At 42.9% G+C, this 15,486-nt stretch overlaps 1 protein-coding gene across 6 annotated transcripts; it reads left to right on the top strand.

Moving 5' to 3' along the window:
- On the top strand, nt 1-13,378 carry LOC140681106 (coiled-coil domain-containing protein 180-like). Of its 6 annotated transcripts, none has more exons than XR_012052349.1 (14): nt 1-186; nt 550-763; nt 2,326-2,408; nt 3,955-4,064; nt 4,151-4,279; nt 4,443-4,553; nt 5,637-5,732; nt 5,981-7,203; nt 8,440-8,559; nt 9,181-9,354; nt 9,835-9,969; nt 11,144-11,288; nt 11,718-11,781; nt 12,410-13,365. XR_012052349.1 is itself a non-coding variant. In XM_072920484.1 (14 exons), exons 9-14 carry the CDS (start codon nt 8,440-8,442, stop codon nt 12,703-12,705), a joined length of 915 nt encoding a protein of 304 aa, XP_072776585.1. In that variant the 5' UTR covers nt 1-186; nt 550-763; nt 2,326-2,408; nt 3,955-4,064; nt 4,151-4,279; nt 4,443-4,553; nt 5,637-5,732; nt 5,981-7,203; the 3' UTR covers nt 12,706-13,378. The 6 variants fall into 6 exon arrangements, 4 of the variants coding, with proteins under 4 accessions (XP_072776585.1, XP_072776586.1, XP_072776587.1 ...); XM_072920484.1 differs by having other exon boundaries at nt 9,854-9,969; nt 12,410-13,378; XM_072920485.1 differs by having other exon boundaries at nt 9,854-9,969; nt 12,367-13,378.
- The last annotated feature ends 2,108 nt before the right edge of the window (nt 13,379-15,486 follow it).

The following is a 15,486-nucleotide window of genomic DNA, read 5'->3' as shown; positions in this document are numbered from 1 at the left end:
CCGCCCCCGCTGGGCTGGCACCGGCACGCGCGGCTCCGCCTGAGGGCCCGCGGGGCGCGGGGAGAGAGCGGGAGCGACCCCGGGAGCGACCCCGCAGCGCCGGGAAGGGGAGCAGCGCTCGGCGTGGAGTGTCACCGCCGGGAGTCTGCCGGAGCTGCTTTGGAGGCTGCAGCTTCTGTGCTCTAGGTCAGGCTGGGAGAGCTGGGGGCGTTCCGTCTGCAGAAGAGAAGGCTGCGGGGAGACCTCAGAGCCCCTTGCAGGGCTCCAAAAGAGCTGGGGAGGGACTTTGGACAAGGGCCTGGAGTGGCAGGACGAGGGGGAATGGCTTCAAAGTGCCACAGGGCAGGTTTTGATGGGATATTGGGAAGGAATTGTTCCCTGTGAGGGTGGGCAGGCCCTGGCACAGGGTGCCCAGAGCAGCTGTGGCTGCCCCTGGATCCCTGGCAGTGTCCAAGGCCAGGTTGGACAGGGCTTGGGGCAACCTGGGATAGCACAAGGTGCCCCTGCCCACAGCAGGAGGTTGGAAGATGATCTAAGATAATCTTGTAGGTCTCTTCCAGCCCAAACCACTCTGTGATTCAAGGAGCAAGGAAGGCCCTTTTCCCAGTGAAGTGTTGTGTCTCCTCTTGGCTCCCAGCTTGCAGTTGCCAGTTCTTCTGGAAGCAGGCCCGGCCACTCAGCTGCCATTAGTCACTAGATCTCGATAGGAGGAGTGTGACATGTTCACAGAGAGGAAGGCTGTAAACAGATCTTCAAGGCCAAGGTAAAAAAAAAGCAAAGGACTGAGGAAAAGCCAAAGGAATTTGTTGTGTTAGTCAGTTTTCTGGCTGTTGAAATGCCCCAGGTCATTTTCATAGTTTCTGGTTTTGGTTTGTTTTAGTAAGAAATGAATGTGTTATCTCCAGCATATGCTCTCCAGTGCATGTACATGTGTTCCCATCTCTTTATTGTATATCAGGTTATATTAACTGAAGGCAGAATCATAACACAGCAGTAAAACATTTAAAGGCATAGTTATCCAGATTCAGGCATTTCTCACTCTGCTCTTTACTTTTTTGGTAACTGTAAGCAAGGCAACACCATCCAGTTTGTCCACTTTTCCTCTCTGAGGAAAAGATTATCCTTTTTCTTTTTTTCTCATTTTGAAAATAGCCTTAGATGAAAATGGTTATGTGTGTGGTATGTAGGGTTCATTGTTTTACCTTTCTCTTCTGCTGTGTTTCCCCTACTATTTTTCATTCATTATTTTGTCCCAGTTCTCCATTCAGTAGGTTTGAAGGAATTCTAATTGTTGAGATTATGGTTCTTTGAAGGCTCACTTAGCCCACCTTTTGGATGAAGGAAAGAAGAAGACAAAGTCCTCTAAGAAGAGTAAAAAGCTCCCTTTAAATAGGCATTCAGAAATGTTTGCTGATGCCATGCCATTTCTGATGAGTAATCAGCAGAAATGTGTTGGAACAACACCCATCAGTGACTTCACAAAAAAGCCACAGTCAGACAGGCAGGGAACAGAAGCATAAAACCCCAATTATATGTTCTTAACTAAAGGAATGAAATGGACAGATTTTCACCGGGAATTATATACTCGTGTATTCTTGCTCATAGCACTAAGGACTTGTAACAGATTGTCTCCTCACCACATGTAAATTTAGTGTAATGAACTGCTTGCTGCCTGTTGAAGTGCAGGCTACCAGACTAATATTTGCAATGGCAGACATATTGTATGGTTTTCCTTTTAAAAAGAAATTGTCTTTGCTCTTAGCAATCTAGATATACACCCAGTCTGACAAATATTTTTTAGGCTGTATTTCCAAGTAAATGGCTTACATGATGATGCAGTAAGATAATGTCATGAACAAGAATGGAGTTAATGCATCCATCCTTTTTTACCCTGATCCAGCTGCTGAATAGCAATACAGGGATTCTCACTGACCCCAAGGACAAGCACAGTGCCCAAGCTGTTGAGAAAAGCACTGGGCAGATAAAGGCTATTTCCACATTTCTTGCCAGTGTCTCCTTAAGAGTTCCTAGGTTTTTTACCTTTTAGAGCTATTCTGTAAGTCTCTGTAGTTTACATGTTCTAAATCTAGCATATATTGCTGTAATGCCATCCTAATAGATTTAGAATTGGGATCTACCCAGACTTCAGTTCATCTCAGAAGAGGCAACTTTGATTCTCTGAATTATATTCTTTAAAGTTAGAATGACACTTATGTTCACTTTAATGTTAAATTTTGCCAATTAAAGTGTATTATACTATTATGTTAGTCCTTCTTCTGGTGCATTTTTAATACAAATTGAAGCTTTATTCTCTTTCTGTTTCAGACAATCTACAACTTTTCCAGAGGCATGGGGAAACATAGGTGCAAGTTCAGCTGAGGAAGTCAGAGGCCTGCCCGATGTAGTTGGTAAAACTGGTTTCCCTTAATGTCATCTATTTCAATTTACAGTCACAGGAAATGTGGTACATGTAACAGGTTTGGCTGTTACCTTGTGAGAGATTTCAAACCGGAGTTACAATTTAATAGAAAGATTACAGCAAATGCAATGATACAGCAAAACTGGTTTAAAACCACCAAGTCAGAGTACCACCTGGCACCCTGTTGGTCAGGGTTGCAGTGGTTGCAGTCCTGTCAGAATGGGTTATTGTAAATGCAGGCGAACCCAATGGGAAGAAATTATGATGTCTGACTCAATTCAGAAGGCTGAATGATTTATTTTTACTATGCTAAAATACATTAATATACTATATAAAGGAAGATACTAAAACCACATATTACTTTATCTAACTCTATATCTCTAACACAACTCGTCACCCTCTCTGGAGAGTCCAGCCCCAGGTGGGTTGGATTGGCCATCAGGCTCAAACCATCCTCACCAGAATCCAATCAAGCAATCACCCTAGGCAAACAATTCTCCGAACACATTCCACATGAGAAAAACAAGGAGCAGAAATAGAAATTGTTTTCTCTTTAATTTCTCTCTGTGCACCTCTATGAAAAATCCTGAGAGAGGGAGAAATGTGCTGCCACAACGGGTGGCCCTGTGGAAGTTCAGATCCTCCTCTGGATATCCAGTGGTGGTGGTGTCCCAAGTCCCCAGACTGCCTGAATTATATACAGTGGAGTTCATGTGGTACATCCCTCAGTGCAGGGAGCTTCATCATAGAATGGAATGATGTAATCCCATGAATGCTAGAATATTTTTGGAGTACATGATAGTCGTTTCAGCTTCCCATTCTGCTACTGCATAATCAGTTCATTATGGCCCATTAGCACAGATGACCCTCGCTGGATAGATGGTGCAGCTGCTTCCCCAGCTGAATCATTTTAAGGATAAAGAAATACCACCTCACCTTGCAGGGCTTGCCTCTCTCATTTTAACACTTTTATCCTGGTGGTCAGGTGTGCTGAAAACCACCCATCATTAGCAGGTCCATCATAAAATGAGGTAGAGGGGAGTAGAGTACACAGTTTGGTTACACCCACGTTGGTACTCTTTCTCCTGCAAGGTAACAAAAATCAAGCTTGGGAAATGGCCTGACACATTTTTGATGCTATGTAGGTAATTTTGAAGATGACGAGGCTTCTAATAGAAAAAAAAAAAGACAGTTGTGAAATTGTTGGTCAATCACATGTTATGTTTAGATGATAAATTCCAGTTCTGATGTAATCAGATCTCATTCCTGAAATGTTGCAAATTTTTTATATCGTACCTAAGCTTAATTGATAGTTCTATGCTGTTATCCTTCTGAAAATCAGAAGTTTAAAATATGCCCTAGTATTTTTAACCTGCATTTGCTAAGATTGCACTTCCCTTGGAAAGATGTTGCACACTGTGAAAGCTGCACAAACTACAGCGGTCATAGTGTAGATTTTGGCATTTACTGTTCATGCATCCCATGTTCTGCCGCAACAGTTCCAGGCTATAGAATCCTCATTTCTTCCTTGGCAGTTCCTGAGGAAACAGGCAGCAGTACATGGAAGAACCTGGCAGAACGGCGGCAAAAGCATCACGATAGAGCAGTGATGGGAATGCAGCGGGAGCTGGGCTGCATTGGCAGGGTAAGGCAGGAGTTTTTTATCCAGTCTGGAGCTCTTCTAAGGTCAGGGCCCAAGATTCAAATGATCACACTGACCTACTGTTGCAGGAGATGGCAGCCTCTGTTTTGAATCTTCAAGAACTCCTTCAGCTTCAAGTGATGAAATCAGATGAAAAGAGTAAACTTCTGTTTGAAAAGGTTGCATCTGACATGGCTTTGGAAGCCTTCTCATTTGAAGTAAGGCAACTCAGCATTGGCTCAACTGCAGTTACTTGTATCTGCTCTGCGTAGCGTCTTCTTATGGCTTGCTGGAGTCCAAAATTATTGGGTTTTTACTTTTTAAATTTTCTTTTATGTGTTTTGACTTTTCAGTGAAATTGAAAGTAGATTTTTATTGCAGGGTTTGGAAGAACTCTGGAATATGATACACGAGGAGTCCTCAAACAGAAGGAAGTGTATCAGGGCAATGGATGCATCCCTAAAGGAGACTGAAAGGAGTCGAGCCATGAAAGTGAGCTGCAGTCTTAATAACTGTTACTTAAGCATAAGATTGGTATTTGCTGATACAATGCTGGGTGCAGAGCAAAGAGTAGCTTGTTTCCAAAGGAGTCAGAGGTCTGCCTGTAGTTCTGTTGTGTGGTGATTGCTTTCTTTTCCCCAATAAACTATTCATTTTATACCCACATAATCAGGAGAAGCCACTTTTTTCCTAGTTTGAAGGTGTTTCTTTCACAATTACTTATGCTGAAGGTGCAAGGAATATACAAGCTGCTTTTATTTCCCTGGAGGGTTGTGTAGGTCAAACTTTGATTTGGTCTGTTATTTTTGGGGGGGGCATAAGCATTCTGCAGTTGAGAAGGAGCTTAGACATGGCCTAGCTTGATTTTAGTTTGGGTTGGCTGGATGTCGCTAGCAGACATGTTGCAGTTTTGTAGTCTTCAGCCTAACCTGTAAAAGTCATTGGACATCATAGGAAATGTTTGGATTAAAAAAATAGACTGTGGAAGAGCTTGCTGCACTGTCCTTGTAGGCAAAGAAGAGCTGTTTGTTCTACCAGTGCCAGTTGCTTCTCTTTTTGTAATTCAGGTACGATGAATAGGTCCAAGAGTACCACCAGTAACCTTTCTGTTGGATTAGTTACGATAAATGTCAGAGATGAACACATTTGCTTTAATTTTGTGTTCACTCAAAACAGGCACTGGTGGATTCCCTTCAGATATTTGAAAGGAATTTAGTTAGATTTTTAAATTCATGTTATGGCCAGTCTGCAGAGCACTCAATTATCACAGGTATTAAAGAGCAATCAGCTGAGTAATAGCAAAGTAGAATGTTTTAGTTACTGTTTTTATGAATTACTGAAAAAGTTAGTCTTTAAAGTAACTAAGATTAATATTTTAAAATTTACTTCTCAATCTGTGTGTCATCCAATTAATTTTAATTCACTTTAATAGTTTTAATTAATGAATAATTAATGAATCGAATGGAATTAATTTTAATGGAAACAATTCTCTTGTTCATGTAGTTTTTTAATTTGGGATACTGATATTTGAGTTAACGTTTTGTTGTTTCTTTTCTTTATTCTTTCATTGCACAGATAACAGAGGTACTGACCAAGTATACAGTGAAACTGGAGGAAATTTCCTTCTTCTTGGCAGCTGATGTTCACAAGCTCATAAACAATAAGGCAATGGTAAATGTTTTACCTGGAACAGGATAGCAGTCTGAATATTCCTAGAATGTCTTTTTTCCTAGCTGAAATTAATTTTTTCTGCCTATCAATCACTGAAATATAGAGAGATTTCTACTTTGCAGGGTATTTGTAATAATTTGTATTCTTTTTTCACCTCATTTTCTGTAGAAGATATATTTTTTTGTTCGTTTTTGCATGTTGTATGCTGCTTCTACTCCTAGTTTTGTTGTTTTTTTTTTAATATGCAGAATATAAACAGAGCATTGCTGGGTAATGAGAGGGCAACTGCCAAGCTGCTCTTTAATCTAATGAAATTGGAGCTTGAGAAAGAAAAATTGCATCAACTGAAGTGGCAAGAGAGAGTAAAGGACTGGAAGCTCATCCAAAAGAACTGTGTTATTCAGAGCTTCAGGTCAGAAGTTTTGCAATCTTATTTTGGACAATGAATAACACAAAGTGACTAGTGTTCACTTGTGGTTTCTATAAAACCACAAGTTAAAAAAAGTTATTTTTTCTTTATACATATCATGTATGATATCATGTTTGATATCATGTTTCCATTATACATATCTGTTTTTCCATCCTGCAGAGAATTTATGGCAAGTGAAGAAGTACAGAATCCCCCAGCTGTGAAAATGGAAAATATGATTAAGGAGCAAATTGTACTTGGTGAACAGAGACTGAGGGTTTTGCAGCATATTGGGTATGGCAGAAGAGGATATAGTATAAAGGAAAACAGTTCTTGCTGGAGTTAATGTGAGGAGCTTGGCTACAAAATGCACTTTGCTTTCTGTCAGTGTGTGATTGTTAAATTCAGCAGTAAGACAGGGTCAAACCCTATTTTTCTACAGCTCTTTTTAATGGAAAAGCATTCTTGATTTTCACTGCACCAGCTACACTAAAGAAGTGGTGATTGTGGGCTAAAAATGCAGGAATGCAAAAGTAAATATTACTGACATTTGAAACTGGTAGAACTGGGCAGACAAAGATGGGTGGAGAACTAGAAGTTGGTGTTTTTTTCTCCAAGGGGTTTAATTTGTGTAATAAATTCAGAGAGGAATATGGATAGAAATCTGACACTGCTGTGTTTGAATATCCATCCTGAACACAAAAAGCATTTTTGGGTGCAATGCATTACTGTATTTACAGGGAGTTTTTTTACAGTGGATGTTGGGAGCAAGGTAGATAACAGTTCCTTGTTGGGTAGTAAACAGTTGGCCTTGAACAACAACAGTCTCTTTGGTTGATTTTCATTGCAAGATGGCTGTAAATAAAATAAAGCACAGTAGCATGGATGCTCTGATTCATAATTTTGTATTTTTTAATAGTTTTATATACACGTGACTGGTTTGTATTTTAGAATACCTGACTCTTGTTTACTACTTTGATAGTGCCTTGCTGCCTCCAACACATACAAAATCTGACTTAAATGAATGGTACAGAACTCTGGAGAATTTAAACACAAGTATAGGTAAGTTGGGAAATCATACAAACAGTCTGGAATTCAAGCAATACTTTCTTTTTTCCTGGGCAATGATGAGGCATACAGTTGCTTTGAAAGTGCACGTTTGCTCTATTCTTTGTTCCATCCCGCCTTCTCAGTTGCTTTGAGCTGGCAGTAAGACCCAAAGAAGCTGCCTGTGACATCACTTTCCTTTGGCTGGTACAAACACTTGTACATGGTCACATCTAGCAGGAACTGGCTTGGTTAGAATTAATCTGGGGAAATAAAAGTTTAATTTTGACATGGAGCAGTTCTCAATCATACAAAAATGTACTCCTTTTTAACTCTTGGAAAAGAAGAGGGGAAGAAGTACTGGAGGTACTTCCTTTCTCTATGTCCTGTAGGGTGCCTTCCCTCTGTGTGCCTGCCTTCTCTTGCTCCAGAGCACGTCTTGTTGTGATGTTTGTAGCCCGTATGGTAGCAAAGAAGCTGGTAGCAATTGTAAATAACTTGCTACTTCTAAGCATGATTATAAAGGGCTGTGTATTAAAGCATCTTATTTGATTGGTTGTTAGTGTCACACAGATGTGTGACACTGCTGGGATCTGTTCCCTCTGCTGAGATTCAGCACATGGCCTCTTGTCATGTTTCCTTTTCACACTGCACTGTGAAATACAGAATGTTGACTGTGGTCTGTTCCATACCATTCAGACACCCATAGTGCAGAGTTTGTGGAGAAATTGCATGTCCAGTATGAGCTGGTGCAGGGCAAATGTCAGGAAAAAGTGCAGACCTGCAAGGTGAGTGTCCCAGTTTTGGGTGTGGTAGCCGTGGTACAGTGTGCCATTACAGTAAAATGTGTTTGAGGATCCACCAAACACTGAGATAACAAGTGAAATTAGTTTTTAACCTCTGTCTTACTCAGTTCAAAAAGTAACCATCCATTTAGTTTCACAGTAGTGTTTGGCATTTGTACTTGAAATGTGTAAAAGCTGTAACAAATGCCAGTAATGAAGGGGGTTCTGTCCTGTGTTTATGTGGAGAATGTAAGGACCTTCAGCCTTTGTGCTAAATCTATCTTGGCAAATCTGTCTTGCTCTCTGTCTCAGTTTCTCCTTCTGTATCCAGTGTAATTGTAGTGTTTAGTAAACAAATGTGGGATATAGGAGGCTGAGTCTGTCCATCACAAGAGAAGAAACACTAAGTTTAGTTAGGCTTTCTGAAAGTCATGCATGTCAATAATTTGCTATTCTTTTCATTTAGATGACCCTGTTGGATAAGAACATTTGCACAGTAGAAGATGTTGAAATTGTACATTCCAACATGCTTCAGATGACTGAGAAACTAAAACACAGGTTTGAAGAAGAACTGGAGCACATGGATGTATGTTAATTACATTTGCTTTTATCTTCTTGGCATTAGTCTGTTATTTCTGTGCTCCTATCTGCAATGCCTTCTACATTGTAGGCTATTGATGTCACATTAGAAAGAGCTCCATAGTGTGACTAAACACTACAAAGAAACAAGGTTTGGTGTGGAAGAGTTTCACATGAAAGAGTTCATAATTACTGTGTTTATTGTTTGTAATATATTGCATTTTTATTATCATTTATATCTGAAATACATATGCTAGGTATGAATGACGTATGGCCCAGTCTGTCTGAAGGCAGAGGAATAGATTTAAATGATCTCCCAGATGTTGTGATTCTATACATAAAAACGACCACGCAGTTGTTCCTAAAGAGATAAATTGTAGAATATGATTCAGTGCTTTGCCATGTCAGAATAAACAGAAGTTTTGATACTCTCAGCTTGTAGAATAAAAATCCACATTCTTACCCAGTTTACTTGGATTTTTTTTTAGTCACCATATAGAAGACACAATATTGAACAACATTTGTATAGTTCCATGCAGCCTTTTCCCATGTTACATATCCTCTTATTCATTCCTTTCACCTTCCAGCAGTTTAAAAATGAGTTGTTCACTGGAATGTTTTTCTTTAGAGCGATTTTAAGGAGATGGCTAAATGGCATGAGCAGCATTGTCAAGGCTTGTACAGCTGTGTTCAGGAGGCCATGGGTCTGTGGGATGTCCATCTACTCAAACTGTCACAGCAGGAAGATGTACTTGAGGAAAAAGTAGATAAATACAGATTGGAACAGGATGACATAATACAGGTATAAACATAAAAACAATGATGTGGCATAATGTAAAGAAAAGTCTTCTTAATACAAAGAACCCTCTGGAATTCAAAACAACTGCTAGAAATATCTGACTTTTATATTGGAATTTCTACTTTTAAGTTTCATTCCATCAAGTGCATTTTTGCTAAATTCTTGATTCACACTGAATGGACAGTCCTGTCTTATTCTTGATATGGCAAAAGTGATAAAGATCACTGCTGCTTTCTGTACAAAGTGGCTGTAAGTTGCTATTATGAGATCTTGTGCAGGTATGGAGTCCGGTTGGATGCCAAATTCTCATAGCTACAACAGCCAGCTTGGGGTGGCTGTGTCAGAGCTGTTCATTATCAAGGGAGATCTTCACAGGTGATAAGTTTTGCTAAGGTCTTGGTGTGGAATATACATTCATAATCAAATTACTTGAATCCTAAATAGTTATGGAGATTTTAGTATATACTAAACTGTTTTTATTAGCTTTTTAATGTGGCCTTAGGTGATGAAAGATGATCTGGATACAATTTTGGAAAAAATGAAAATGGCAAGCTGTGAAGAAGAGCTGAAGGAATATTTGGAGAATGCCCTTTCTTCTCTAGATCAAATTAGAGCTAGGTATGAATTTTGTATAAAAGTAAAGCATATTTTAACATTGGTTGTACTACTTAGGCCTTGTTTATGCTGTTGTGTGAAGGTATGGAAAAAAGAGTGTTTCACTTCATGTAAGAATATAAAATAATGCACATATTGAACAAGGTTAAGGCAAATAATACCCACAGTTTAGGAATGGGATGAAGAAAGACTGCTATAATTCAAAAACCATACCACATCCTGTGCATACCATCACATCCATGCCTTATTCAGAAGGTAAAAGTAGTTCAGATTCTTGAATCACAGGAATCAAAAGTTGGTCTGCACCATCACGTCTGCACTCACAGACTTGATCTCATTCAAAGTTGCAGGGACTAAGATCTTTAAGTAGCCAAAGTATTTAATTTTGGTAAGCTCTCTGTTATCCTTCTCGTGATTAGGCATTTGCAACCTTAAAAACCATATAAAAATTGGTACAATACTGCTCTTTTTGCTAAACATTTTAGCAGCAGGTGTGAAACCCGAGAGGAAGCAGCTCTGTTCTCACACCAGGGGTCTTTTCTGCCTGTTAGATCAGAGGCACATTAGAAGAGCAATATGGACATGAGGGGCAGTCTTACACGCCTTATAGTGGGATTGTGGTGGTTTGATACTCTTAAGAATCATTCATACAATTTTTAAAAAGCCGGAGGCAACAGACCAAGTGAAAATACAATGTAACCTATCTGAATACATACCTAAATTCCCCATAGTTATCTTTGTTTAGAAGACAAAGCAAATGTAAATGAAAACAAGTGTAAACACCGATTTTCTTGAATCTTGACTCAGCTTGAACCATTAGTTTTTATTTTCAAGTAAAATGAAAATAAACCAGAAAGGCTCAGTCACAGCTGAGCACAGTGTAGAACTACCAAGAAAGACAGTAATTTGACCTCTCTTACGTAAGCAGAGTTTGAACAGTTCCCCATCCAAAAGGAAGGATGTAAAAGGCTTTATTGGAAATATTTCTTAATTTTTGTGCATTTATTTATTTGTAATGAACTAATCTCTAACAAGCCAGGATGTAATTGTATTCAGTATAAACAGATCAATGACAATGTTTAGCCTAAAGGTTTTATGAGATTTATCAAAAAAATTATATTTAAGGGCACTGTAGTCACACTTAATTTTATTTCTAATATTTTAATCTCTTAAACAGTGATCTTCAATTTGACAGGAATGAGACATTCAAGCAGATTGTAATGAATGAAGTAATGGCTTATCCAAAAGCTATTTTGTGGGAGTTGATTTCTTATAGTATATCCATCAGCCAGCATTTTAATGTGAAGGAAATCTTCAAACAGGTAAAAAGAAAATTTCTTCTGGTTTAAAACCCTACTGGTGTATTACTTTTTCACTTTAGAGAAAATTTACATTACCTTTGAAATTCAGATTACATAAAGTACCGTTTCAGCCATTGAATAAAGTGCTTTTGGTAGAGAGAGCAGAGGGAAACCAAAACATTTCTCAGTCCCGCACTTTTAACTCTGTCCTTGTTACAAACAGAATTTTAGCAAATTCACTTGGCTTTTGAACAGAAAACTACAAGGTAACAGATTTTCAGCAATTGATTTGAGTGTTACAGGTTCTTTAGATAGTGAGTGATCTTTTCAAGACTAGCCTATCTTACTGAAATAGATATATTTGAGAAGGGATATGGATTTTTTAGAAGAAAGCAAATCTATATTTTAAAATGCTGTGGTGGGTGTTTTTTGTTGTTGTTTTGCTTTTAGAACTTGCAAGACACAATAGACTCCACAGTTCAAGATCAAAATAATACCTCAACAGTCCAAACAGGTATTTCTGCTTGGTTGTTTTTCAATCTGTATTTCTTTGGATTGTAACCAGAAGAACTCTGCTTTAACTGTAAATAAGTAGTTGAGGTTTCAGAAGGTGAACATATGGTGGAGCAGCAAGCTGAGAGCATCGTGCAAAGAGAGGAAAATCAGAGTATCCTGAGTTGGAAGGGACCAATAGGGATTGTGAAAGTCCAACTCTTGGCCCTGCCCAGACACCCCAACAGTCTCACCCTGTGTATCCCTGAGAGCATTGTCCAAACTCTCCTGGAACTCTGGCAGCTTTGGGGCTGTGCCCATTCCCTGGGGAGCCTGGGCAGTACCTGGCCACCCTCTGAGGAAAGAACCTTTTCCTAATCTCCAGACTAATCCTCCCCTGGCACAGCTCCAGCCATTCCCCGAGTCCTGTCCCTGTCACAGAGATCAGAGCTGCCCCTTCACTGCCCCTGAGAGGAGCTGCAGCCGCAGTGAGGTGTGACCTCAGTCTCCTACAGCAGAACCAAATGCCTTCAGCCACTTCTTGTATGGTTTCCCCTCCTGACCCTTCACTATCTCTGTGTCCCTCCTTTGGACATTTCTCTAATAGCTTTAGGTCTTTCTGACATTGTGGCAATCAAAATTACCCCCAGGGCTCGAGGCAAGGACGTCCCAGCCCAGAGCAGAGCAGGACGATCACCTCTGTCAGCTGGTGCCAGAAGATGGGGACAGTTGTCAAAAATCAGCTGGAGAAAAAAAGCTAACAGAGAAACAGGTGATCTTGGCACAGGAAATTGAAGAAACAGAGGAAGAAGAAGATGAGGAGAGTATGCCTCATAAAAGTGAAGAAAATGAGCATGCAGAACAGGGACTAAGCATTACACAGGTAAGTGAGCAAGAGAATAAATTTGAAGGTGAAGGCAGTCTTGTCCAAATTAAGGAGAAATAGGAAAAGTCTTTTTGCTGAGAATGAGTAGAAAGTAATTTTTTTCTTAGTTTGCTTACAAAGCACACAGATCCTTTTATGGGAAAATGGAGTGTATAAAACAGTTCACAACCATTCTTTTCAATCTTTTACCCTTATAGAAACCCTTTGCATAATTTTTTTTTTTCATCTGTCTTTCCTCACAGTGTTCTCAGCCTGTGGTTTTAAGCTAAGTATTTGTACCTAAGTATTAATTTTTCAGTTTCCATTAATTTGTTGCCATAACAAAAACCTTTTAAAACATTGTCAACTCTGCCTGTGTCTTGCTGGCATATAAATATATAAAAATATAAATGTATAAAAATATAAATATTGCCAGCACTGTGTAAATGTCCAAATTGAGAATGAAAACATTATTCTAAATGTCCAAACTGAGAATGAGAACATTATTCTAAATATCCTCAGGATTCCTACACTAGCTGGTGCACTGTTGATTCTATGCTGGTACCATCGCATCCCATCGCATCCCATCGCATCCCATCGCATCCCATCGCATCCCATCGCATCCCATCGCATCCCATCGCATCCCATCGCATCCCATCGCATCCCATCCCATCGCATCCCATCCCATCCCATCCCATCCCATCCCATCCCATCCCATCCCATCCCATCCCATCCCATCCCATCCCATCCCATCCCATCCCATCCCATCCCATCCCATCCCATCCCATCCCATCCCATCCCATCCCCTGGGGCCATGCCCATAGACAGGATGGAATAGGGGCCGGGCAGACACCCCACAGCCGTGCTCCATGCCCTGGGGCGGCGCGGGGCTGTCCCTGCCTGGGCAGCGCAGGGCTGGGCTGTGTTCTCCGGCCTCTCCCGCAGCCCCTCAGCTCGGGCTGCGCTCGCTCTTTGCCAGGTGCAGCCGTGCAGCGCACACGAGAGCAGGAACGCACCCGTGGCCGCTTCCGCAGAACAGCGCAGGTACCTGCAGCCATCCCCACCTGGGCTGGGCCTGCTGGCACTGCTCAGCCCAGCACTGTGCTCGGAGCACTCCATGCAACATCCCGGGCTTCTTGCCCTTCTGCTACAGATGGTTTGCAAATTCATGAAGAGGACTCGGGGGGAAGAGAGCAGCGTCACGGGTGCTGTGGTCAGAGCCCAAGACCAAGTGCTGCCCTGCTGGATATGCTTGTGCAGGAGGGTCCTTCCAGCCCAAAGCAAGTGAGCAGCCTGTGGCCTGGCTTTTCTCCTCCCAGCAATTGCTTGGCCTCTGAAACCACGCCTGCTGCTCCCTGGAAGCCTTTGAGGCCATGGCAGTGTGGTGGCAAGGGAAGCACTTCTCTGGGGCAGCTGGGCACATTCCTTCCTCTGGCAGCTTTCCAAGTCTCCCCTGCCTTCTTCAGGTGCCTGCCATGGTGAGGTACATCCTCGTGGCCAATGAGTTTCCTGAGTACAATCTGTACAGGCCCCTTCTGGATCTGACAGAGGCACAGCCCTCTGACATGGTGATGGCTCTCCTGCGTGTGGCCCCAGTGTGTGACAGGTACGGGGCCCACGTGTCCACAAGGCTCAGCAGCCCTTCACCCTGTACAGCCTGTCCCAGGTGTCTGACAAACAGAGAATTCCAGGGCCCTCTGGCTGCTCCCTTTACCAGCCCTGGCCCCTGCCAGCCCCCCAGCGTGCTGCCATGCTTCCCCCCTGCCCCTCAGGGGCCAGTCCCCACAGGGCTGGGCTGCCTGCGTGCTGCCAGTGAGGGGCAGTGGGCAGAGGCAGGGCTGGCAGAGCAGCTCAGCGCCCCGCTGCCACCCAGGCCACGCTGCTGTGTCCCAGACTCCTCTGAGACAGAGCTCTGACCCCACAGAGCTGCTTTGGCCATGTGGAAGAGCATCATGTGCTCGCCCAGGACTGCAGAGCCGGCCATGCTCGTACTCCTCGATGTGCTGGGGAGCTGGCCAGAGCACAGCACGTGCACCTCCGATGGGGACCACACGGCTGTCCTTGCCCTGGCTGTGAGTTTCTGCCTTTGCTGGCCCCAAGGCCACCCCTCCAGCAGCTCTCCATCCTCCCTCCCCCACGGGGTCTCCCTGCCTCAGGTGCTGGGCTGAAACCTGGCCTTGGGGCAGCTTCAGGGCCACCAGGCCCGGTGCTCCCCCTGCGTCTCTCTGGGCCTCTCCCTCCCGTGCTTGGGCCCTGCCACACGGACACCTCGGCACTGAGCACTGTCTCGAGGGGCTTTGTCCTTTGCAGGCAACTGTGGTGATGTGGAAGATCCTCCAGCTGCCCTGTGTGCCACATGTAGTCACCGTGTATTTCCCCCGCCTCTTTGTGCATCTGCTCTTCCAAGTGTTCTTCAGCACTCTGGATATGCCAGAGGAGGTCGATACCTTCTGGAAGGGATGTCAGCAGCAACATGGCCTTGCCTCCAACCCCAGCAGGTGCTCCATGCCAGTCCTCCTGTCCTTGCGAAATCCCTGGGCAGGAGCCAGTGCTCCCAGTGTGACCTGGGCTTTGCTCTGCACACAGGTTTGCAGTGTGGACCCTGAAGGCCCTGCTCTGCCGACTGCACTATGAGGATCTGGTGGTGGCCATGGAAGACAAGCGTGGCTGGGACACACTGCTCTGTGCTGACACCCACCACTGTGCTGTGGGCGTGCTGGCCAGGTGAGACCCCCTGCTCCCCAGCTGTCCCCGGCATGTGTGCCCTGTGCCCCCGGTGCCCCACACAGTCCCCGTGGCCGTGGGCCAGAAGCCCTTGTCACCAAGGGATGGCCAAGGAGGCTGCAAAAGGCTGGGAGAGGA

The sequence above is a fragment of the Taeniopygia guttata genome, chromosome 31 (genome assembly GCF_048771995.1).
Source record: "Taeniopygia guttata chromosome 31, bTaeGut7.mat, whole genome shotgun sequence".
NCBI lineage: Eukaryota > Metazoa > Chordata > Aves > Passeriformes > Estrildidae > Taeniopygia > Taeniopygia guttata.
This window is presented reverse-complemented; position numbering and strand designations above follow the sequence as displayed.